The 26,496-nt window shown below is 44.6% G+C and overlaps 1 protein-coding gene across 1 annotated transcript in view; it reads left to right on the forward strand.

The window, feature by feature from the left end:
* Positions 1–25,095, forward strand: part of LOC139317822 (multidrug and toxin extrusion protein 2-like) — a 46,026-nt gene extending 20,931 nt beyond the window's left edge. The window contains exons 5-17 of the mRNA XM_070944917.1: positions 4,506–4,548; positions 6,263–6,307; positions 9,427–9,524; positions 10,956–11,053; positions 13,065–13,178; positions 18,061–18,128; positions 18,518–18,626; positions 20,371–20,446; positions 21,470–21,539; positions 22,733–22,865; positions 23,811–23,905; positions 24,348–24,408; positions 24,860–25,095. Coding sequence (XP_070801018.1) covers positions 4,506–4,548; positions 6,263–6,307; positions 9,427–9,524; positions 10,956–11,053; positions 13,065–13,178; positions 18,061–18,128; positions 18,518–18,626; positions 20,371–20,446; positions 21,470–21,539; positions 22,733–22,865; positions 23,811–23,905; positions 24,348–24,408; positions 24,860–25,095 — 1,246 coding nt within the window. The remainder of the gene's footprint in view (positions 1–4,505; positions 4,549–6,262; positions 6,308–9,426; positions 9,525–10,955; positions 11,054–13,064; positions 13,179–18,060; positions 18,129–18,517; positions 18,627–20,370; positions 20,447–21,469; positions 21,540–22,732; positions 22,866–23,810; positions 23,906–24,347; positions 24,409–24,859) is intronic.
* Positions 25,096–26,496: the final 1,401 nt, after the last annotated feature.

The following is a 26,496-nucleotide window of genomic DNA, read 5'->3' on the forward strand; positions in this document are numbered from 1 at the left end:
CCTTCCCCTCTGCTGCGCACGCTTCTCCCTGCGCCTCTGTCGCGGGTCCAGCCAGCACTTATCTCCTTCGTCACTGTCCACCTGTGGCTGCGGGGACGTGCTTGGCTCTGAGCCTATCTTTTGGCCTTCAGTGTCCTCCGGAGGCATTGCCAGAGAGGAGGGTCCTGGAGAGGGAGGCCTTGCCAACTTCTCTTCCTCACTCTCAGAGTCTGCATCTGTCGATAGCCCAGGCTCAGGCAACAGAGCCACAACAAGAATGTCTGGAATGATGGTATTGAATGCTGAACTAAAGTCTACGAAGAGGACCCTTGCATACGTCTTTGGAGATTCAAGATGTTGTAGGACCGTGATGGCGAACCTATGGCACGTGTGCCACAGGTGGCACGCTGAGCCATATCGGTGGGCACGTGAGCGTTGCCCTAGTTCAGCTATGGCATGCATGCGTGAGCTGGCCAGCTGATTTTTGGGCCTTCTGGGCCCACCGGAGGTCGGGAAATGGGCCCTTTCTGGCCTCCAGAGGGCCTCCGGGAAGGTGGGGAAGACTGTTTTCACCCTCCCCAGGCTCCTGGAAAGGCTCTGGAACCTGGGGAGAGTGAAAAACAGGCCTTCGGGGCCCACCGGAAGTTGGCCAATGGGCCGTTTCCTGCCTCTGGAGGGCCTCCGAGGGTCAGGGGGAGGCCGTTTTTGCCCTCCCCAGGCTCCAAGAAAGCCTCTGGTTTTCAAGTGGGACACCACTAGCCTTTCAAAGGTTTTCATGACTACAGATGTTAGAGCAACTGGTCTGTAGTCGTTCAGTTCCTTGATGGTGGGCTTCTCCGGCACTGGGATGATAGTAGAGCGTTTGAAGCAAGAAGGAACATAGCACATCTCTAGCGATTTCTTGAAGATTCGGGTGAAGATGGGGGCCAAGGGCCAATTGGTCAGCACAGACTTTTAAGCAAGAAGGCGTTATCTTGTCTGGGCCTGGAGCTTTTCCTGGCTTTTGTCTGTGAAATGGGACTATTTATTTTTCTGGCTTGTGCAAGTCTTTCCTTTTTTTATATGTATATGTATATATATATATATATATGTATATATATTTATATATATATAAATATAAATATATATATATATATATATATATATATATATATATATATATATATATATATATATTTTCTGAGGTTTTCGCGGGTGTTTGTATGTAGGTCTTTGGTTATTCGGGTTTTCTCCCGCGTAAAATTGGAGGTGTCTTGGCAACGTTTCAACGAAGTCTCATTCGTCATCTTCAGGCTGGTGTTCTCGGCTTCGTGCTTCTAGGAGCAATGTGTGGAAGAAGGAAGAAACAGCTGCGATCACACACATTGCTCCTGGAAGCACGAAGCCGAGAACACCAGCCTGAAGATGACGAATGAGACTTTGTCGAAACGTTGCCAAGACACCTCCAATTTTACGCGGGAGAAAACCCGAATAACCAAAGACTTACATATATATATTTATTTATACATTTTTCTTTAATATGCATAAGTATTCAATAAATAGTGTATTATCTGGGTCTTTTTACATGTACCTAATAGTACTACTATTACTACTAATAGTAATAATAATGATAATGATAATAATGGTGATAATAATAATAGTAATAATAATAATAACCTTAAGAAGGTACTTGGTTGATACCTAAGAGGCTGGCAGCAACCCGTATCAACCGTTAGCACCAGTCAGTGGTATTTGTGACGCATTTTTGAATGTTCAGTTGACTGAGTTTTATGTTTAATGAATAAAAGTTTATATAATAATAATAATAACAACAGTAATAATAACAATAATCTTTACTTATATATAGTAATATTCTTCCCATTTCTAATTTCTACTTTTATTATCTAACCATTGTTAAAACCAATTCTTTTTATAAGTCGTCCTCAACTTATGACCGGTAGCTTAGTGACTCTTCCAAGTTACGACTTGCTTGGAAAAAAGGATGCCGCGTCCCATTTCTGAAGTTATGACAGTCCTTTTGTCCCATGGTTACGTGATTGCAGAGACTCGGTAACGCGGTCACACTTACGGCCTTTTGGGGAGTCCTGCCTCATCCTGTTTTATGACGTAAGCCGTAAAATTGGGTGCGACTCACTTAACAACCGTCTCGCTTAAGAACAGCAATCCTGGTCTCAATTGTGGTCGTAAGTTGAGGACTACTTGTGCTTCAGTTCCCTATGGCTGCCTCAAATATTGCAGTGGGTAACAAACACCTAACAAACCATGGTCATCCATGGGGGAGAGAGGTCAAAAAAGGCAAGGGAGCATCTGTTTTTGAGGGGCGCCCAAAATAATAGAATAACTCAGGAAGTACAGCTTTTCCAGAAAAAAAAACGGAGTATTTCAAGTGATGGTGGATTACAGAAAGTTCTTGACTTATGACCATTCATTTAAGGTCCGTTCCATGTTATGACGTTAGTGAAAAAAAAGTGACTTATGACCGTTTCCCACACTTACAACCATTGCAGCATTCCCCAGGGTCAAAATTCAGACGCTTGGCAACTGGCTCATATTTACGACGGTTGCCGCGTGTCCCGGGCTCACGCGATCCCCTTTTGCGACCTTCTAACAAGCCAAGTCAACAGGGGAGCCAGATTCACTGAACGACCGTGCGACTCACTTAACAACTGCAGCGACTCACTTAGCCACGGTGGCAAGAAAAGTTGCAAAACGAGGCAAAATTCACTTCATACATGTCTCGGCAACGGAAGTTTTGAGCTCCGTTGCGGGCGTAAATCGGGGATGACCCGTAAGGTGGTTTATGATAACACTACTTTCAACCCACATGCACACAAAAGACACACCCATCGCAGGTGTCCCTTTCACACAAACCCGTCGAGATCAAATTAAGCAATCGACCCAATTAAGCCAACTCTTTAATTTCCTCCTTTTGGGTGGAGCACCGAAAAGAAAAACGGACAAAAAGAGCTGCTCTAACGTCACAGATTCTTCTATTTCACGCCGGCAGGATTATTTTTGCTTTTTTAAAAAATTAGGAAAGGATGGGTTGTGTTCCAAAAACACACCTTGCTCTTGTGTAACAGTTACGCGACTATCTTTTTTTTCTTCCCTTTCTTGTTTTTTGCCTCTTCTCTTTGTTCCTGTTTTTTTTTTTTTTTAATTCCTTCTTCGTTTCAAACTTTGAGAAAAAACTTTCCTTCTCTTATGTTTTTTCGGTCAAAAGTTCATCTTCACATCGGAAAAAACCTACTTTTTTTTTTTTTTGAGAAAGAAGGAGTTAACAGCAGATCCTTAATTTATTTTTTTCCTTAAAACAACAACAAGAAGACAATTTTGTCTTGCAGGAGACCCTCCAGTGAAAGGGGCAGTCTATCTTTGAGGGCTGGAGGCTGGGCATCGAGAAAGAAAGGCTTCCAATATTTGGGCTTGTCTTTGGAACAAGAGTTTTGTGTGCGTATGTGTGTGGTGTGTGTGTGAGAGAAAGTGTATTACAAGCACATACACACATATACATAAAGAAGTAAAGGGAGACTAGTATAGATCTATTTCAAGCTATTTACCGTATTTTTTGGAGTATAAGACGCACACTAGTATAAGCTAACCTTTTCGCCGTTGCATGCCAAAAGCTGGGGGAGCCCGGGGGGTTGCGCGCACATGTGCCCACACCCATAATTCAATTTCCCCCGCCCCCTGCGCATGTGCGCGCGCCCCCTCATGCTCCCCTCGCTTTTGGCACATAATGGCACATTGGGCCTGGTAGGCCCATTTTTCGCCCTCTCCAGGCTCCAGAGGCTTTCTTGGAGCCTGGGGAGGGTGAAAACAGCCTTCCCCACCTCCTCAGAGGCCGGAAACAGCCTGTTTCCCAACTTCCGGTGGGCCTGGAAGGCCCGAAAATCACCCCCTCGCGCCTCCCTCGCTTTTGGCACAAGATGGCACATTGGGCCCGGTAGGCCTGTTTTTCGCCCTCTCCAGGCTCCAGAAGCTTTCTTGGAGCCTGGGGAGGGTGAAAACAGCCTCCCCCCCAGAGGCCAGAAACAGCCTGTTTCCCAACTTCCGGTGGGCCCAGAAGGCCCGAAAATCAGCTGGCTGGCGCACCCATGGGCATTGGAACTGAGCTAGGGCAACGCTTGCGTGCCCACAGATATGGCTCCCCATGCCACCTGTGGCACGTGAGCCATAGGTTCGCCATCACGGCCCTATACCATTCTAGACAGATGGCTGTCCAGTCTCTTCATAAAAACCGCCAGTGATGAAGCGCCCTCAACTTCTGGTGGCAAGCAGTTCCACTGGTTAATTTGTCCTCACTGTCAGGAAGTTTCTCCTCAATTCCAGGTTGCTTCTCTCCTTGGTTAGTTTCCACCCGTCGCTTCTTGTCCTGCCTTCAGGGGCTTTGGAGAATAGCTTGACTCCCTCTTCTTTGGGGCAGCCCCTGAGATACTGGAACCATTGCTATTATGTCCCATCCCGCCACCGAGTCCTTCTTTTGTTCCCATCCCATTAAAATGTTTTTTCATTTTTTCTTGCAGATTAACCCACATTTATGTGATGATCTTTATTCCTGCCCTGCCGGTAAGTGTGTCATTGGCTGCGTTCGCACAAACACATACACACACCAGGCGAAATCAGGATCCGGGGAAGTCTGTTCATCTGTCGGTTGTGTGAACAGGGCTTGTTGGGTTAAGACAGTGTTTCTCAACCTTGGTAGCTTGAAGTCCACCCATCTTCAAGCTTCCAAGGTTGAGAAACACTGGGTTAAGAAGACATGATGGCTTGTTAGCTGAGATCTGACTTAATAGGGGAAGGAAAGCATTACGTTTCATTAACCCGGGTTCAGAGTTCAAGGTACAATGTGAACCCAAGTAAAAGATGATTTGAAGGAAAAAAAAAAATTACAGGAAGTCCTCAATTTACAACGGTTCATTTAGTGACCATTCGACGTCTCACAACAGCACTGAAAAAGCGACTTATGACCGTTTTTCACACTTAACGACCATTGAAGCATCCCCATGAACATAAAGGTTCAGCTTTATGATGGGGTTGCAGTGTCCTGGGGTCACGCGATCCCCTATTTGCGACCCGGCAAGCAAAGTCAACGAGGAAGCCAGATTCACATACCAACCCTGTCACAACTGTAGGAATTCACTTAACAGCGGTGGCAAGAAAGGTCGTACAATGGGGCAAAAGTCCCTTAACACATTTCTCACTCAGCAACATCAATTTTGGGCTTGATGGTGGTTGTAAGTCGAGGACTACCTGTTACAGGTAGTCCTCCATTTACGTCCACAATTGGGAGCAGAATTTCCGTTGCTAAGCAAGGCACTTGTTAAGTGAGCCGTGCACAAACCTTTCTGGTGCCACGGTTATTAAATGTACAAGTACAGTTAGTCCTCCCCTTACAACCATTCATTTAGTGACCAAAGGAACAACGGCACTGGAAAAAGTGACTTATGGCCGTTTCTCACACTTATGACCGTTGCAGCATCCCTGTGGTCACATGATCAAGATCCAAATGCTTGGCAACTGACTCATATTTATGACGGGAGCATTGTCCCGGGGTCATGTGATCCCCTTTTGTGACCTACTCCCAAGCAAAGCCAATTGGGGGGAAGCTACATTCGTTATACGACTGCATGATTCGTTTAACGACCAGGGCAAAAAAAAAGGCCGTAAAATGGGGAAAACTCACTTAACGGCTATCTCGCTTAGTGGTAGAAATTTTGGGTTCGGTTGTAGTTGTAAATCGAGGATTGGCAGTAAGTGAATCATGCGGTCGTTTGAGTGAATTCAACTGCTTCTACTGAATTTGCCAACTGCGAAAGCCACAAATGGAGATCACGTGACCCTGGGAAGCTCTAACCATTGTAAATCCATGCCTATTGCCAAGTACCAAATACGATCACCTGATTCTGATGGTCATAAAAGCGAGGACCGGTCGCAAGCCACTTTTTTCAGCCCCGTCCCGATTTCGAATGGTCGCTAAAATTGAGATATTTTAATTACTTCTCTATTTTTATGATCTCTAAGCTGCCCGGCATCGTCGACATATTGGGGAAGATAAATTTAAAGAGGAAAGGAAAAAAAAAATGAATCGTCGTAAGTCGAGGACTCCCTGAATTGTTGCTTCCCCCCCCCTCCTCTCAATGACATTTCACTTGGGACCCTCGCCTCCCTTGAGGGCCCCATGCGCGTCAGGAAAAATAAAACAAAGTGAATAAAATAACAATGAAAAAAATGATTTTCAATCAGAGAAACTAATTTAAATCTTTTTGGGGTGCATTTTCAGGCCGCGTTCATCTACCAGCTGGAAACACGCTATTTGCAAAGTCAGGTACGTCTGTTGTTAAAAGGAGAATTTTCTGGGAGAGGCAACCATACCTCAAAAGCAGCAGATTAGGCTAATGCTTTTGTTATTATTGTTACTTGCGGAGTCGTGTCCGACCCATCGCGACCCCATGGACCACGTTCCTCCAGGCCTCCCTGTCCTCTACCATCCTCTGGAGTCCATTTGTTATGGAATGATGGGACCAAACAACATTCCTGGGTCAGCCAGAGACAGTTTATTGCGCAGTTTCAGAATCAGATTTGTATCTGCAATTCTGAACCAAGAAGAGCTCTGATACAACTGCTTTTATACATCTCCAAGACAAAGGATTTTGCGAGCACAGCAGTTTTCCATATATGGTTAACATACATTTGTTACATTATAATTGACACTTTCTAATTACTAAATTCCTTCATTATTTTCTAGTTCATAAGATTATCTTAGCTAAACAACCTTCCTCAGTTCTGTGATTGCTGAGGCGTAGATTCATGGCTGCTTTGGATAATAAGTAACTTTTTGTTTCATATGGATGTCCTTGCATCCTTGACAGCTAGGCCCCTCAGAAGATATATATTACCAAGAATGGAATTTAGCTGACTTAGTGTAATCTCTAAACAAGCGCATTTCTTTCCTATAATAATGTGAATAAAGAGGGTCCTTCAGTGTTCATATAGCTGACCCTGTACTATTCTTACATCATTCACATTACATTGAAGCACACGCCGACTGCTTCAGTGACTCCATCCAGCCACCTCGTTCTCTGCTGTCCCCTTCTTCTTTTGCCCTCCATCGTTCCCAGCATGAGGCTCTTCTCCAGTGAGTCCTTCCTTCTCATTAGGTGGCCAAAGTATTTGAGTTTCCTCTTCAGGATCTGGCCTTCTAAAGAGCAGTCAGGGTTGATCTCCTCTAGGACTGACCGGTTGGATTGCCTTGAAGTCCAAGGGACTCGCAGGAGTCTCCTCCAGCTCCTCAAAGGCCTCAATTCTTTGGCGCTCAGCCTTCCTTATGGTCCAACTTTCACAGCCATACATTGCAACTGTTCTGTCCCCCTTCCTCACACAGGCAAACGTAATACCAAGCATGCCTGCCAATATTTTATTAGGTAAACAGATTAGAATTCTTGGCAGACCAAGGTTTTGGCAGCAAACTGCCGAATGCCTGCCAAATCAGTTTTCACTCACAGTAAGCGAGAGAGAGTTTATCCTCAGCCTGGTCCAGTAGCAAAAAAGTAATCCACAAAGCAAGAGTTTAGCCAAGGTCCAATCCAAATATGTACAAGCCAGATTTCAGGTAACGCGATGTGACTCTCAGGTTTTTAACTTTGACCGTCACAGAGCCTGAAGAGCAATCACACCCACTTTTATTCCTTGTGGGGCGTGACTCAGCTCAACCTTGGGCCCTCCCACGCCTCTTTCATTGCTGCGCACGCTTCTCCCTCTGACGCTGCCTGGGATCAAGCCAGGATTCATCATCCTCGCTCCCTATCTGATATGCTTTCCTCCTGGCATATCCCAGGCTGTTCCTCTTGGCCTTCGGATGGAACCTGAGGCATTGCCAGAGAGGAGGGTCCTGGAGAGGGAGGCCTTGTCAGTTCCTCCCCATCACCTTCTGAGTCCTCTTCCTCTGTTAGGACAGGCTCGGGAGTCGGGGTCACAACAGCAACTGGGAAAACCATAGCCTTGACTATACTCACTTTTGTTGGCAGGGTGATATCTCTGCTTTTTAGTAAGCGGTCTAGATTTGCCGTAGCTTTCCTCCCCAGGAGCAAGCGTCTTTTAATTTCTTGGCTGCAGTCCCCATCTGCGGTGATCTTGGAGCCCAGGAAGATAAAATCTGTCACTACCTCCATTTCTTCCTCATCGATTTGCCAGGAAGGATAATGCTGAAATAGCATAAAATAGAATTCTTTATTGGCCAAGCGTGATTGGACACCCTAAGGGATTTGTCTCCGGTTCATAAGCTCGCAGTGTACATGCAAATAAACAAAGCGATAGGTCTTCTATCATATAGATCATAGTTACAATCATTAATCATAAGATACAACAAGTGATAAATCATAGATAGGAGAAGGTAGTAGGAAAGGTAAGATGAGAAGGGAGAACCGGTAGTAACATAATGTGAAACCCACTGCTGGATACAGCCCTACTACATGGGTAAATACCGATCACTTTATTGTTTACATATGCACAGTGAGAGCTTATGTCATCATCATCTTCTTCTTTTTTTTTTAATTAAAAAGTTTTTTAAAATTTTACACATATTTTTCCTTTCCCTCCTCCCCCCTCTTACCCCAACCCCTTCCCCCCCCCCCCCGGACTTCCCAGAGCAAATCCAGGATATAGCATTTAACAAACATATTAAAAAAAACATAAGCTAACTATCTATAAATGTATCTCTCTTTTGCACTTTAACTCCCCTTGTTCATATCTAAATATAACTATTTAAACAAGTTATTGCTTGAAAGTAATCAATCCAACTTCGCTCTTGTCCGTTCTTCAATAATAAACAAATCTTCTTTCTTCCAGCATTACACAATCCGAGCCCATTTACAATTAACCATCACATCTCCAACCCTTACATATATTGACACATTAACAAAATATTTTAACCAATCTCGAATAAATTATATTATAAAAACCTTATTTTTACTTTTTACCCCATAAACTTATTTTAATTCTTCCTGGAAACATTCCTTACATAATAGCTTTGCATAAACTTATTCATCTCATTCTCTACAAATCCCCTACGTATAATCAAATAACATCTTCACTATCTGATATCTATAAAAAATATTGTAAATATTTCATCATCTTCTTTTAATGACTCCATAATCCCTTGCGGGGTGGAGTTCTGGGCAACTGAATGGAGATGAGTGTTTATTGGCCGGATGCCTTTCCTGTTGCCAGTACAGAGTTTTGTTCGGCAGATATATTCTCATTGTGCCCAGAGAGAGAAATAGCTGCCTCTACTTAGGATGTTTCTGTCCCCAAAGTCAGAAGTCTGGGGCCTGCAGGTAGTTTACACATTGGCCCTTGCTTTGTAGTTCAACCAGTTGAGCTTCCGCCTGCATCGTAGCATTGCTGAAATATGCCCCTGTGTTCACAGATCCTTTTCTTGCATTCCAGGCTGTTCTCCTGCCTCAAGTAGTGACCGGCGTAGTGGTGAACGTGTTGAACGTGATAATGAATACCATTTTCCTGCACACCTTCAAACTGGGCGTGGTGTAAGTGTGACAGATTTTCTCGTTGGCCCAAAGTCTCGGGTTCAAAACCTAACGCTCTTAATTTCTCACGGGTGAAACAGCCCGAGAGGCGGCTTGAAATCTTCCAGAAGACAGGTAGTCCTCGATTTACATCGGTTCATTTAGTGACCGTTCGAAGTTAGGACGGCACTGGAAAAATAGCGACTTAGGACCGTTTTTCACACTTACGACCGTTGCCGCATCCCCATGATCAGGTGATCAAAATTCAGACGCTTGGCCAACGGACTCATATTTATGACGGTCGCAGTGTCCCAGGGTCAGGTGATCCCCCTTTGCGACATTCTGATGAACAGAGTCAATGGGGAAAGCTGGATTCACTTAACGACTGTTTTGCTTATCAGTAGTGGCAAAAGAGGGGGTAAAGTCAGGCATTTAACAGCTGCCTTGTTTAATGATAAAAATTCTGGTCTCTGTTGTGGTTGTAAATCTACCTGTAATAAGAATGAAGTTGCTAGCTCTCATGAGTTCAGTCAAACAAACATTAAGACTGACTTTCTTTCTCTTTCTCTCTCTCTTTCTCTGTCTCTTTCTTTCTGTTTTTCTTTCTCTGTTTCTTTGTTTCTCTCTCTGTTTCTTCTCTATTTCTCTTTTTTTCCTCTTTCCCCCCTCTCTTTCTCTCTCTCGCTCTTTTCCTCTCTCTGTTTCCCTCTCTCTTTCTGTCTCTCTCTCTTTCCCTCTCTTTTTTCTTTTTCTTTCTCTCTCTGTGTTTCTCTTTCTCTCTCTCTCTTTCCCTCTCTCCTGCCTTTCCTCTTTCTTTATTTCTCTCTTTCTCTTTCTGTTTTTCTTTCCTCCTTTCCCTCTTTCTGTCTCTTTTTCTTTCTCACTCTTTCTCTTTTTCTTTTTCTCTCTCTCTCTTTCCCTCTCTCTTGCCTTTCCTCTCTCTCTCTCCTTTTCTGTCTCTTTCTTTCTGTTTCTTTATTTCTTCTCTATTTCTCTTTTTTCCTCTTTCCCCCTCTCTTTCTCTCTCTCGCTCTTTTCCTCTCTCTCTTTCCCTCTCTCTTTCTGTCTCTCTCTCTTCCCCCTCTCTCTTTCTCTTTCTCTCTGTTTCTCTTTCTCTCTCTCTCTTTCCCTCTTGCCTTTCCTCTTTCTCTCTTTCTCTTTTTCTTTCCTCCTTTCCCTCTATCTCTTTTTCTTTCTCACTCTCTTTCTATTTCTCTTTCTCTCTCTCTCTTTCCCTCTCTTGCCTTTCCTCTCTCTCTCTCTCTTTCTCCCTTTTTTTCTTTCTGTTTTTCTTTCCTTCTTTCTCTCTCTTTCTCTCTGTCTCTCTTTCTCTCTTTCTCTCTTTCTCTCTTTCTCTCTTTCTCTCTTTCTCTCTTTCTCTTTCTGTTTTTCTTTCCTTCTTTGTCTCTCTCTCTTTGTCTCTCTCTCTCTGTCTTTCTCTCTCTCCCACAGGGGTTCAGCCTGGGCCAACACCCTTTCACAGAACCTGCAAGCATTTCTGCTCTTCCTCTTCGTCTGGTGGAAAAAGATCCATAAGGAAACCTGGGGAGGTAGGAAAAAGCGGAATATTTTTGCCACCTGGGGAGGGAGGGGGGGGCAATCGTTGAGAGAATCACCGGAACAGCTGGCAAAACTTTTGTTCCTCTCTTTTATTTTCGTGAGAAGGAACGCCCTTGTTTTCAGACAGTTATTTATTTATTCTATTTTTATACGGCCACTCGTCTTACCAAAGTTGACACTGGGTGGGGTACAATACGGAGCCTTGGTGGCGCAGCAGACTAAAGTGCTGTTAAGTAGCACTTAGCTGCCAGCTGCCTGCAATTACTGCGAGTTCGACTCTCACCAGGCTCAAGGTGGACTCAGCCTTCCATCCTTCCGAGGTAGGTAAAATGAGGACCCGGATTGTGGGGGGCAATAAGCTGACTTTGTATAAAAAAGAACACCGCTTAGGGGGGGCCGAAAGCCCTACTAAGCAGGTATATACAAAAGGATGAAGGCTATTGCTTAACGCATTGTAAGCAGCCCTGAGTCTCCGGAGAAGGGCGGCATATATAAATTGAACCAATAAATAAAATAAATAAAAATAATCCTAACCCACAGGCATAGACACGCTTACACCCAGACACACACCAGATACACAAACCGACATTGGCATGCAGACACACAGACACAAATACACAAACACACACAGAGACACACACACACAGAAAATACACAAACAGATACACAAACACACTGATGCACCACAGATACATAGACACACAAACAAGGAGCCTTGGTAGTACAGTGGTTTAATGCACCCTGTAATTAACATAGCTGCCTGCAATTTCTGCAGGTTCGAATCTTACCAGGCTCAAGGTTGACTCAGCCTTCCATCCTTTCTAAGGTAGGTAAATTGAGGACCCAATTTGTGGGGACAATAAGCTGACTTTATAAATATACAAAAGGATGAAGGCTATTGCTTAACGCATTGTAAGCCGCCCTGAGTCTCCGGAGAAGGGCAGCATATAAATCAAATTAAAAAAAAAACCAAAAAAAAAAAAAACCCAAGCAGACATAGACAAACTGTGAGGGGGATCTTGGGAGTCCTAGTGGACAATCCCTTAAAGATGAGCCATCTGTGTGCAGCAGTTGCCAAAAAAGCCAACACAGTTCTAGGCTGCATCAACAGAGGGAGAGAATCAAGATCATGTGAAATGTTAATGCCACTTTATAAGGCCTTGGGAAGGCCACACTTGGAATATTGCATCCAGTTTTGGTCGCCATGAGGTAAAAAAAGATGTGGAGACTCTAGAAAGAGTGCAGAGAAGAGCAACTAAGATAATTAGTGGACTGGAGGCTAAAGCATACGAAGAAGGGTTGCAGAAAGTGGGTATGTCTAGTTTAATGAAAAGAAGGACCAGGGGTGACATGATAGCAGTCTTCCAGTATCTCAGGGGCTGCCCCAAAGAAGAGGGAGTCAAGCTATTCTCCAAAGCACCTGAGGGCAGGACAAGAAGCAACGGGTGGAAACTCATCAAGGAGAGAAGCAGCTTAGAACTAAGGAGGAATTTCCTGACAGAACAATTAATCAGTGGAACAACCTGCCACCAGAAGTTGTGAATGCTCCAACATTGGGAGTTTTTAAGAAGATGTTGGATAACCATTTGTCTGAAGTGGTGTAGGGTTTCCTGCCTGGGCAGGGGGTTGGACTAGAAGACCTCCAAGGTCCCTTCCAACTCGGTTATTCTATTCTAATTCTAATTCTAATTCTAATTCTAATTCTAATTCTAATTCTAATTCAGACACCCACACAGATACACAGACACGCAAACACAGACTCTGCTCCCACACCGGAGGCTTTTAAGAAGAGGCTAGTCAACCCTTTTTCTGAAATGGTGCAGGGTTTCCTCCCTGACCAGAGGGTTGGACTAGATGGCCTCCGATGTCCAATGTCCCTTCCAACTCTGTTATTCTGTTATTGAGACACAAAGAAACACACACAGAAACACAAACAGACATAGACCCACACAGAGAGACCCAGTCCCCTCGCCCTGACACGGCGGCCATCTTGTTTTACAGGCTGGACAATGGAGTGTTTGCAGGAATGGGGTCCTTTCATCCGGCTGGCCCTGCCCAGCATGTTTATGATCTGCATCGAGTGGTGGACCTTTGAGATCGGGAGCTTCCTGGCAGGTGAGACCCCCTGACCCTTTTTCTCTCTCTCTCACCCAGCAGGGGTCTCTTTGTTGTCTCGCTGGGAGAGTTGCTGCTACGGTGAGGTGGAGTTATACAGGTAGTCCTCGACTTACGACCACAACCGAGCCCGAAACGTATGTCGCTAAGCGAGACACTTGTTAAATGAGTGTTTTAAACAGTCTATTTTAAACGGACACTTGTTAAATGAGTGCTTTAAACAGTGCCCCGTTTTACGACCATCCTTGCCACAGTTGTTAAGTGAAACACTGCAGCTGTTAAGTCAGGAACACGGTTGTTAAGTGAATCCGGCTTTCCCCGTTGATTTCGCCCGTCAGAGGGTCGCCAAAGGGTCGCCAAAACATGACCCCGGAACACTGCCGCCGTCAGAAGTATGAGTCAGGTGCCAAGCGTTCTGAATTTTGATCACGTGGCCACGGGGATGCTGCAACGGTTGTAAGTGTGAAAAACGCTCGTTTTTTTCAGTGCCGTTGTAACTTTGAATGGTCACTAAGTGAACTGCCATAAGTCGAGGACTGCCTGTATAGGTAGCCCTCAATTTACGGCCAAAACCGAGCCCCAAATTTCTCTGCATGGGCCATGACAACATGGCATTCCATCAGATTGTCTGGTTTTTATCGGTGATGCGGCGGTGGGTTCAAAGGTTTTCCCCAACTGCATCTATTTTAATTATGACGATGGTCGGTCGCAAAGTCAGCCAGATGTTCAGACTGGATTCTGGCATTTTTGTCCATCTATCGAGTCCTTCCAAAGACCTAGAATAGACAGATGTGTGAATGTTTTAATAATATTCAAGGTTTCGTGGCAAGGATGTAAGCCGTTCCAAGCAAAGCTGCCTTCTGCAATTGACTGATGGGGAATTTGTCAATTCTGATGGTGTTCAAGTGGTGCTCAGCCAGCCGGCCAGATGTTCAGACAGCATTTGCCATTTTTGTCCACCTTTCAAGTTCTTTCCAAGCATCTGGGATAGCCAGATGTTGCTGTTTAATAATATTCAAGGTTTCATGGCAGGATGTAAGCCATTCCAAGCAAAGCTGCCTTCTGCAATTGACCGATGGGGAATTTGTCAATTCTGATGGTGTTCAAGTGGTGCTCAGCCAGCCGGCCAGATGTTCAGACAGCATTTGCCATTTTTGTCCACCTTTCAAGTTCTTTCCAAGCATCTGGGATAGCCAGATGTTGCTGTTTAATAATATTCAAGGTTTTGTGGCAGGATGTAAGCCGTTCCAAGCAAAGCTGCCTTCTGCAATTGACCGATGGGGAATTTGTCAATTCCGATGGTGTTCAAGTGGTGCTCCAGATGTTTTGGGATTGCACCCAAAGCGCCTGTCACTTTTGGTACTGCCTTTGCTTTCTCTTGCCACAGTTGTTCTGTTTCTATTTGCGGGTCTTTGTTATTTTTGTGATCTTCTCCAGTTCTTTCTCTTCTCTTCTGCCGTTCATGTCTACTATCAGGACTTTTTGGTTTTTCATATCGAGAAAGTTTTGTGCCTTGTCTGTTTCAATTCTAAAATACCAGAGCAATTTAGCTTTTGTTAGGAAATGAGTATTACCTACCTTGTTGAGTTGGCAATATATAAACCATCAATATAGCTTTAAGTCTGCTGTATTGCATCATACTGTGTCCTGATTGGTTAGCTCTGTAGCCAATCTCCTTAAGAGGAAGCTAGAAACATGGTTTGTTTCTCTTTGCCGTTCTTGCTCTCTGATATCTCTGTATGCTACTGTTTGCCAATCCAGAAGAACTGGTTATTGGGAATGACTACGACGACTGGTAAGAAGACTTTGTTATTGGATTATCCCTGGACTGTCGTTTTGCTGTCTCCTGCTTTATATGTGTATGACCTGGACTGTTTATTGGACTGTGCCTTACTATTTCCTGAAAGTAAACACAACTCAGTGTATCTGTGTGTTGACTGTGCTTATTCGTATCTACTCTCAATCGCTTTCATGTGCACACCCTTGCTATTCAAGGGTTACTCTGCGAATTCCTTAACAGCTTTCTTCATTTTTGACGGCTTTCATGTATTCTCTGGGCCATTTTGTGTGTGGCTTATATGGTGTCTGTTGTGCGTGGCTTTTTAGTTGTTGATTGGGGTGTTGATGGCTGGCTATTAAGTTGTTGGTTGTTGTGTCCTTGTGCTGCCAAGCCCTCAGCCTCCTAAATACTTGATAAGCTGGTGATAAATCAGCCCTCCTGTTTGACTGACGAGGCTTCGATTCCTTCCCCGGCTGATTTTGTACCTGCTCGTCCAACAATCTTAGTAGCTGCAAAATGGAATGTTGATGACTTCGCTAATGACCATCCCCACCCTATTGGCCTTCCGAAAAGCGGTGAAGACCTGGCTTTTCCGGCAGGCCTGGGGCCGTTGATCTCGCTCTTGTGATCTGGCGAGATCCGGCCATGAATGGCGTGAATGAGTTTTTAATGTTTTTAATTTTAAAATGTTTTTTATAATGATTTTTTAAAATGTATTGTGAGCCGCTCTGATTCTTCGGAGAAGGGCAGCATATAAATTGAATTAATTAAATTAAATTAATGACAAATGTTGATGACAAAATTCACGACTGTGTCTATTTTTTGGTCCCACCAGTTCTTGCTTGCAGGCAGATTCTATTTCTTGAATATTTATTTTTGCTACCCTGTTTTCCCCAAAACAAGACCTATCCCAAAAATAAGCCCTAGCATGGTTTTTTTTTTTTAACGTTTGTGCATAATATAAACCAGTGGTGAAATGTAAAATTTGTTACTACCGGTTCTGTGGGCGTGGCTTGGTGGGTGGGGGTAATATGACTGAGTAGGCGTGGCCAACTTTTTTTTTTTTTACTTTTAAAACCATTTTTTTTACAACCTCTTTGGTTGAAGAGGTTGTAAAAAAAAGGTTTTAAAAGCCTCTGACGATCCCAGCTGACTTGCTTGATTGGCAGAGGTTTTCTTTTTTTTTTTTTAAAGCCTCTGACGATCCCAGCTGACTTGCCTGATCGGCAGAGGCTTTTTTTTAAGCCTCTGACAATCCCTGCTGACTTGCCTGATCAGCAGAGGCTTTTTTTCCCTTTAAAAACATTTCTTCTATAACCTCTTCGGCCGAAGAGGTTGTAGAAAAAATGCTTTTAAAAGCCTCTGATGATCCCAGCTGAGCCGTGCGATCATCAGAGGCTTTTTTTTTTACTTTTAAAAGCATTCTTTCAGCCAAAGAGGTTGTAGAAAAAATGCTTTTTAAAAAAAAAGCCTCTGATGATCGCGCGGCTCAGCTGAGCAATGGGGGGGGGGGTGGCAGGGATTTTTGCTACCGGTTCTCCGAACCACCCACCTCCATCGCTACCGGATCAGGTGATCCGGTCCGAACCGGGAGCATTTCACCCCTGATATAAGCCCTATCCTCCCAAAATAAGCCCTACTTAAGAGCCTGCCCCTTCCATCTGCTTGTTTGCAGTGCTGTGGCCATGAGGTGGGAGGTGGAGCCGCCGCAAGCACCTCACACCAATTTACCTCAGGGCCTCCGCAGCCAGGCCATCCATGCTCCAACACCTGCCACGTGGCGGCAGCACCAACAGCCATGTGCAGTAGGCGCCCACGTGGCCGCGGGCTCACTTCTTCTGCTCGCTGGCAGCCGCAAGGTGAGGCATGTGTCGGGGCATGGATGGCCTGGCTCCTGGGGCCCTGAGGTAAGCCAGTGCCTGGCGTGTGGAGCACCTCCACCACCCTCCGCCTCGCCTCGTGGTCACGGCACCGGTGTGTTGTTCGGTCTCCTGCTCCGTTGTGGCCGCGAGCAAGCAGAAGAAGTGGGCCGGTGGCCACGTAGGGTCCTGCTGGATGGGGCTGGAAGGCGAGGCAGGTGTTGGGGTGTGGGTGGCCTGGCTGCAGGGGCTCTGAGGTAAACTGGGGTGGGGTGTGTGAGGCACCTCTACCCCCCTGCCTCGTGGCAGTGGCACTAGCATACCACGCGGCCTCCTGTCCCGTCTCCCCGCCACAAGCAAGCAGAAGAAGTGGGCCTCCTGTACATGGAAAAAAAATAAGACATCTCCTGAAAATAAGCCCTAGTGCTTATTTTGGGGCACAAATGAAAATAAGACCAGGGTCTTATTTTTGGGGAAACACAGGTATTACCGTTCAATGTATCTGCCACTTGTCTCACTGTTTTGTGTAACTCTTCTGAATCTCTACCAGGGTGGATTTGATTTAAATCGAGTTGATTTAAATCACAATTTAAATCATGATTTAAATCCCTAGTATAAAAAGGCTTGATTTAAATCAACTCGATTTAAATCATAATTTTTAAAGAGCAACTGTCATCTCTGCTCCTCCTTTGACCCACCGTTGACTCACCGATAGTCCCAGTGTTGCAGAATATACAGCCTCCTGCTACGTAACTGAGCTCCATTTCATGCTGAATAAACTAAATTATTTATGTATCTTAAATAGAAAACTATCTTACGATAGATTTTTACCCCAAAAGTTTTTTATTAAAATAAATCCGATAAAATTTTTAAAAAAATCGATTTAAATAAAAAAAAATCCGATTTAAATAAAAAAAACCTGATTTTTTTGATTTTTTTAAAAAAATCATTTTTTTTTTAATTTGATTTATATGCCGCCCTTCTCCGGAGACTCAGGGCGGCTTACAATGCATTAAGCAATAGCCTTCATACTTTTGTGTATTTATACAAAGTCAGCTTATTGCCCCCACAAACTGGATCCTCATTTTACCTACCTTAGAAAGGATGGAAGGCTGAGTCGACCTTGAGCCTGGCGAGATTCGAACCTGCAGTAATTGCAGGCAGCTGTGTTAATAACAGGGTGCTTTAAACCACTGTACTATTTTTATCCACCCTGATCTCTACCATGTTTCTCTCCTATCAGGGTTAATGAGTACGGTGGAATTAGGAGCTCAGTCCATCATCTACGAACTGTCGACCATCGCATACTTGGTAAGAATTTGCTAAATTCGGAGGGCGGGGAAGGAGAAAGAATGAACACCCATGGGAGACTGTGAGAAGCAGGAAGCATTACGTAAAACGGAAAATTGCTCGTTGCGTCTCAAGACATATGGGGCAACAGGTCCTCTGCAACAGCAAAGCTCATTGCTAGGGTTAAAAAAATTAATAGAAAGTAAAGATTTACAGTATTATCTTGGTCTACAACGGCTTTGAAACCCATCAAATTTGGTACAGGTAGGCCTCGACTTACGACCACAGTTGAGCCCAAAATTTCTGTTGCTGAGCGAGACCGTTGTTAAGTGAGTTTTGCCCCATTTTATGACTTTTCTCTCCAAACGGGTGAAAGACCAAGGATTTCACTCACACAAGCTTTTTCTCAGCTGCCACAGGGCATGAGCGTGGCCTCCAGTGTCCGCGTGGGGAACGCCTTGGGTGCCGGGGATGCTGACCAGGCCAAGAGGTCGTGCATCATGGCCCTCCTTTGCACCGGTGTGTATGTCTCTTTAAGCCAAGGAGGGGGTGGGGTTCATGCCGGCCGGGGAATCCTGGGAGTTGAAGATAGAGATGGATGGATGGATGGATGGATAATGATAGATAGATAGATAGATAGATAGATAGATAGATAGATAGATATAGATTAGATAGATACAGATAGATACATAGATTCAGAATGATTGATAGGTAGTTAGATTTGAGATGGATGGATGGATGAAGATAGATAGATAGATAGATAGATAGATAGATAGATAGATAGATAGATAGATAGATAGATAGATAGAGAAATGGATGGGTAAATGATAGAAGGATAAGATAGAGATGGATGGATGGATAATGATAGATAGATAGATAGATAGATAGAGATAGATTAGATAGATACAGATAGATACATAGATTCAGAATGATTGATAGGTAGTTAGATTTGAGATGGATGGATGGATGAAGATAGATAGATAGATAGATAGATAGATAGATAGATAGATAGATAGAGAAATGGATGGGTAAATGATAGAAGGATAAGATAAGAGATGGATGGATGGATAATGATAGATAGATAGATAGATAGATAGATAGATAGATAGATAGATAGATAGAGATAGATTAGATAGATACAGATAGATACATAGATTCAGAATGATTAATAGGTAGTTAGATTTGAGATGGATGGATGGATGAAGATAGATAGATAGATAGATAGATAGATAGATAGATAGATAGATAGATAGATAGAGAAATGGATGGGTAAATGATAGAAGGATAAGATAGAGATGGATGGATGGATAATGATAGATAGATAGATAGATAGATAGATAGATAGATAGATAGATAGATAGAGATAGATTAGATAGATACAGATAGATACATAGATTCAGAATGATTGATAGGTAGTTAGATTTGAGATGGATGGATGGATGAAGATAGATAGATAGATAGATAGATAGATAGATAGATAGATAGATACAGATAGATACATAGATTCAGAATGATTGATAGGTAGTTAGATTTGAGATGGATGGATGGATGGATGGATGAAGATAGATAGATAGATAGATAGATAGATAAACAGATAGAGAAATAGATAGAGAAATGTATGGGTAAATGATAGAAGGATAAGATAGAGATAGGGTTGGATGGATGGATGGATGGATAATGATAGAGATAGATTAGATAGATACAGATTGATAGATACATAGATTCAGAATGATTGATAGATAGGTAGTTAGATTTGAGATGGATGGATGGATGGATGAAGATAAATAGATAGATAGATAGACAAATAGAGAAATAGAGAAATGGATGGGTAAATGATAGAAGGATAAGATAGAGATAGGGATGGATACATGGATGGATGGATAAAGATAGATAGATAGATAGATAGATAGATAGATAGATAGATAGATAGATAGATGATAGATTGATTCAGAATGATTGATAGATAGGTAGTTAGATAGATATGAATGATGGATAGATAGGTAATTCGATAGATAGGTATATAGATAAATATGGAGAGGGAGATCTTACTTTGACTCCCTTGGCTTCTTTAACTCCCAATTTATCCCTCCCCACTTGTAAAATGCCTTGGACGACACCCCCCACAGCCACCCTCCCAAGGCATCGTTTGGGGTCCTTAGAGCAGCGAAGGGGTGTGTGTGACTGAAACCCTTGGCACATGCGCCCACCTCACCCCCCGGGACCCACGTTTCAGACCCTAAAACCCTCCCCTCTGCCTTCCCAGGGGTCCTTGCGGTGGTTTTCGCGGCGCTGCTGGCGGCCCTGAAGGACGTGGTGGCCTACATCTTCACGGACGACAAGTGAGCTCCTCTCCTCGTTTTTTTTTTTCTCTTTTTCTCAAGACGCCCCAGGAAGGGAAGGGAAAGGAGGCAGGAATGGGAGTCTGCCTGTCGTGCCTCTGCGTGTACAGGCTGTCCTCGATTTACGACCGGTTGTTTAACGACCATTCGAACTTACGACGGAGCCGCCAAAAATTGCTTAGTAAAACTGTTTCCAAAGTTGTGATGACACACACACAAACACACACACACACAGGGCCAGTCGATGCGATGGTCGTAAGTGCGAGGACTGGCCATAAATCTTTTTTTTAAGTGCTGTTGTAACTTTGAACGGATGCCAAATGAATGTTTGTAAGTTTAAGGCTACCTATATATTTTCCAATGGACTTTTTCCCGTGCTGTTCTGCCCCAGCTACGGACCCCAAAGAACGCAGCAGACACAAAGTTTGTACAAAACTTAATTTACTAAAATAACTCAAGTCTTTTTCAAAACAAAGGCTGTTAATAAACTTTCTTAACAGCCTACAAGAAGCCAAAGATAAAGTAATCACAATCTTACTAAGGTTGGCAGAAAGCCCAGAAGCAATTTGCAGAGAATCCAGACGCGAAGGAGAATGAACTAAAGTTGTTCCCTACAAATTGCTTCAGTCGGCGTTCCTCCTTAAATAGGCTAAGGGAGTGGCCAATTAGCCCCAAGCCTTACTCTCGAGGAGACCTCCTCCTGAGGAGCCACTCCTGCCTTTTGGCAGCTCTGCGCGCCCATGCATCGAGAAGAGGCTCCTCCTCTTCGTCCTCTTCACCCATGGAAGCTTCTGGAGGTTCTGAAGGCCCTGGCTGAGTCCCTGCCTCTGGCACCACATCTTCTCCAGCCTCCTCATTGTCCGACTCGCGTGCCAGCTGCACAGGCTGCTGGTGCAACACCACACCAGCCTCCTCGCTGTCAGAGTCAGCTACAATCCGCACAGGCCGCTGATGGGCCACAACATGTGCACACTTTAGAACTCAGATCTCCTAATATATATATATATCTTTTTCCCTCAATAGAGAGATTGTTGCTTTGGTCTCCAAAGTTATGCTGATTTTCTCACCGTTTCACCTGTTCGATGCCACGGCGGTGAGTTTCCGGCGTTGCGCAACGCCACGGGTTGGGGTGGGTGGGATGCTCTTGGTGCCCAAACGGACTTTGTAGCCCTGAGGACTAGAAACCTGCTCCTTTTAAAAGTTAAAAGAAAAAAAAGAACTTTTATTAAGTTCTCTTTTTTTTTTTGAACTTTTAAAAGGAGGAGGTTTCTAGTCCTCATGATTACAAATAGATCCCGTTCCGGTGGAAATCGTAGCGGTTGGATAAATGACTTTTTTATGACTGCTTTTATTTGGATTTTAGTCCTCAAGGGAGTCCTAGAATTGGCAGGACCTGAAGTGTGAGCAAACGGTGTGGGTCAGAAGAAAGTAATATTTTGAGGTGTGGGGCCCAGACTACCTCAGATTCAGACGTACAATCTACTTGCCTGCAAGGCAGGATCAGTGATTATTGATTTGGGAAGTCAGAACAGGGCATCATGCAGAGACACACCAGGAGGGTCTCTCCTGCAGGTCGAAGTGGGCTCTGAACCCCTCTAGGTAGTCCTCAACTTATGACCGCAACTGAGCCCAAAAATCTCTGTTGCTAAGCGAGATGGTTTTTAAGTGAGCTTTGTCCCGTTTTACAACTTTTCTTGCCACGGTTGTTAAGTGAGTCGCTGCAGCTGTTCGGTTACTAGCACAGTTGTTGAGCGAATCGGGCAGAAGATCAGAAGATCGCAAAAGGGGATCACGTGATCTGGGGACACTGCGACCGTCATAAATATGAATCAAGCATCTGAATTTTGATCACGTGATCATGGGGGAACGCTGCGACGGTCGTAAGTGTGAAAAACGGCCCTAAGTCATTTTGTTCAGTGCCGTTGTAACTTTGAACGGTCACTAAATGAACTGTTGTTAAGTCGAGGACTACCTATACTAGTTGAGATGCCAGAACAGGGCATCATGCAGAGACACGCCAGGAGAGCCCCCCCCCCTTGCAGATGGATGGCGGCTCTAAAATCATAGAAACTTTTGAAAACGGATTTGTGTCTTTTGCGGCAGCCACATTCCCTGGGCTTATTCCAAGCAGCTCGACAGAATGTGCCTGTTTTCAAGACAACAACCTTGTGAGGTAGGCCAGCCGAGTGGGATTTTAAGCCATCCTTATCTCAGGATTGAGTGACGCTTCTCGGAGACTCTTTTAGAGGATTGCCCTAACCTCCCTGCTCTGCCTCCATTCGCCAGGCCACTTGCGGAGGGGTGCTGAGGGGCGCCGGCAAGCAGAAAATTGGCGCCATCGCCAACGCGGTGGGCTACTACGTCATCGGGTTGCCCATCGGGATTACGCTGATGTTCGTGTACAAGCTGGGCGTCATGGGTGAGCCGGCCGGGAGATGCCGTTTCCCCTTTGCAATCTGCCCTCCTCCAGATGTTTGGCTCGGTCTGTGGGACTCTTAGGAGCACCAGCCAGATGTGCCTCGTGCAGTGTTTGAGATCCCCTTGAGGACAGTCACAGTGGGTTCCCTGCCCATCTGCTGGCAGTGAGTTCCACAGGCAAACTCACTAAAATAGTGTTTCTCAACCTCAGCAGTTTTTAAGAGGGGTGGGCTTCAACTCCCAGAATTCCCCAGCCAGCATCCTTTAAGAGGGGTGGACTTCAACTCCCAGAATTCCCCAGTTAGCATGCTTTAAGAGGGGTGGACTTCAACTCCCAGAATTCCCCAGTTAGCATGCTTTAAGAGGGGTGGGCTTCAACTCCCAGAATTCCCCAGCCAGCAATGCTTTAAGAGGGGAGGGCTTCCACCCCCAGAATGCCCCAGTTAGCATGCTTTAAGAGGGGTGGGCTTCAACTCCCAGAATTCCCCAGCCAGCATGCTTTAAGAGGGGTGGGCTTCAACTCCCAGAATTCCCCAGTTAGCATGCTTTAAGAGGGGTGGGCTTCAACTCCCAGAATTCCCCAGCCAGCATGCTTTAAGAGGGGTGGGCTTCAACTCCCAGAATTCCCCAGCCATCATGCTTTAAAATGGTGGACTTCAAGTCCCAGAATTCCCTAGCCGGCAATCCCCTCCTCAGCCTAGAGTAATTTTGATGCAACCCATCTCGCAGGGTTGTTATGGGGGAAAACGGGAGGAGGCTTTTATACACAGCTTTAAATTCAAATCTAGGCAATGTTTCTCAATCTTAGCCACTTTAAGACAGGTGGACTTCAACTCCCAGGATTCCCATGGGAGAGACGGAATTCTGGGAGTTGTAGTCTACCCGTCTTAAAGCTGCAGAGGTTGAGAATAAGGGCTCTGGAGTCAACCTCTTGCTCTCCCTGCAGGCCTGTGGACCGGTTTAATTGTCTGCATCTCTCTGCAAGCCGCATCCTTCTTGGTTGTCGTCTTACGCATGAACTGGAAAAAAGCCGCCGAAGAGGTAAATCTCTGCCTGCAGATTTGATCGCGCCTTGTCCTCAGTAGTACCAGCTGAGGAATGGGTTCATGGGCTTGGCTCAGAACAACAGCAAACCATGAACTACTATGGCACGGGTGTCAAACTTGATTTCATTGAGGACTGCATCAGGGTTGTGTTTGACCTCGAGGGGGTGTGGTGGGCGTGGTCAGGGCCAGCTCAACGTCACTCGTGTCTGGGCGCGGAGGCCCGAACGCTCTGCCAGCGAAAACGGAGCTCGGGCCGGCCGCACGCAGCCCTCCTGAGCTCCGTTTCCTTTGCTGTTTCCAGGGCAGCCCTGCGGGCCAGATCTAAGGACCCCGCGAACCGGATCCAATCCCCGGGCCTTGAGTTTAACACTCTGTACTATGGCATCCTGGCTCTTCACACAGTCTTCAATTTTATTCTGCTTGTTTGTTTCTCTTAGGCTCAGATTCGAGCTGGACTAACAGCCAGACAAGGAAGTGCTGAGGATTCTGTTAGTGCAGGTAAAAACGGCCTATCCCTTACTCTTTGTGTGATGTGATGTGATGTGATGTGTGTGGTTTTCAAAAGGAAGCCTTTTTGTTTTTTTAACAGAATGTGAAAAACTTTTGAAGAACTTTTAAAAGCACCCGTTGACTCTTAATAAGGTTTATTCAATGTATTTATTCACTGACTGCATTTTACAGTTTGGTCAATGCAAGGCCATCTATTTTATTTATTTCTCTGGATTCCACCTTTATTATTTTTGCAAATAATTCAAGATGGCGAATATATCCAATACGCCTTCCTCTTTTTCCCCACCAGAACAATCCTGTGAGGTGGGTTGGGATGAGACAGTAAGTGACCCAATTGTGGTTCTGAGGCCAGGCCTACTGTGTATTCACCAGCATCAGATGGCCATGTCGAGCGTATCAATCAGTAACGTTTACTCCTTTGCATGTGGTCTATACACAGATTATCTTGCGATGAATTTGGAGGTGCCCAACGGAGATACCCTCAGTTGTCTTGTCCACCCGGGTGAAAACTTAGGGGATCATCAACCCTTTCCCGGTGAAGAGATGCCCCAGTTTATCACTTCTCCGACACCAGGTGCCTTATCCTGCAAGCAACTTCTTCTCCGGCGTGGACTGGCACTGCTGTTAGCAGTTGCCATCTTGGTTTTGGGGGTTCTCATCCATCTCCTGCTCTGAGAACTGTACAGCATGGGAGGACTGGACAGGGCAGCCTGTTGGAAGGGGAGACCTTCTCACCTCATCAGTGTTCATCCCAGAGGATCTAAAAGTGATCCAGCTTGGATCTGATCCCGAGGGACAGTTGCTTCTCTACCATCGGCCTGGACTAACCTGCTGGATGTGATTTCTCAACGTGGAGGAAAGACTTAACTCGCCTTTAAAGGTGTTTGGGAAATCACATTGGAATAAATCCAGGTGTTTAAAAAAAATTTTTTTTTTAAAAAAAAATGGTGTTTTGTATTTTAACTTTTTTGGAATAAAATAAAAATAGATATTAAAAAAGAAAGAAAAAAACCCCACATTGGAATAAATCCAGGTATCTTCTGTACACGTTCATTGATAAAATTCCTGTTTTTAAGAAAACTGTTGAAGGTTTGATTGACCACTCGTGGTTTCCATCACCTATCAGGGTACCAAGTAATATAACCACAGCAATCAAAACTCAGGCGGATAGATTCCTCAAATAATACATTTATTGGATATATCATATTGGCACAGGCTGGTGAAAGCTGACTCTGAAGGTTTCCGTGGTTTTCACCTAATAAAAAGTAAACGTTTGTTACTTTCTCAAAACTATCAGTCACATGGTCCAATCAAGGCACTGTCTGGTTGCCTGGTGACATCACTCCTCCTCCCTCTGACCAGATGCGAGAATGTCCTTGGTTCCCAAGAGAAAGCATTTTATTTTGACTACACAACCCCAGCTATCTCTAATCTCTTCCCCCCTCCCCACCCTCATCCCTCAGCTCCGGTGTGGCAGCACTGAAGCTTCAAGTTTGCTTCGGTCAGGTCAGCTTCAGGGTTTCCATCAGCGATGTTAATGCTGTGCTCCTAGGAGGTCCCCAGATGTGGTCAAAAAAGTCAAGATGGCAGCTTTGACGAGTCGACAAAAGCTCCCGATTTTTGATGTGCGTAAAAACAGGGTGAATTTCCATGGTGCTGTTGGAGCCATCTTTTCTTCTTCTTCCTTCTTTTGTGTTTCTTCTTTTATGATTAATTTTGTTTCTTCTTCTTCCTCTCCTCCTCCTCTTCTTCTCTTCCTCTTCCTCCTTTTATTCTTTCTTCTTCCTTTTCTTCTTTTGCGTTTGTTTCTTCTTTTGTTCTCCTCCTCCTTCTCCTTCCCCTTCCCCTCTTCCTCCCTCCTACTTTCCCCACAATTATGGACTTCTCCAAACTTCTAAAACACATCATATGTCCAAAATAGGATTGTTTGAGCTTGCTCACTGATGTTTTGAGCGAGAACTCTGAGTTGATTTATTTCAATGATCCATCAAGTTGTTTTCATGGCTTTCCATGATCTTCTCAGTTTTCTCCAGTACCCAGAATTCAAAGGAATTCTTCCCCAATGTGTTTCTTCAA

Source organism: Pituophis catenifer, unplaced genomic scaffold, assembly GCF_029215685.1.
Source record: "Pituophis catenifer annectens isolate HBS135680 unplaced genomic scaffold, rPitCat1.0.hap2 SCAF_1, whole genome shotgun sequence".
NCBI lineage: Eukaryota > Metazoa > Chordata > Lepidosauria > Squamata > Colubridae > Pituophis > Pituophis catenifer.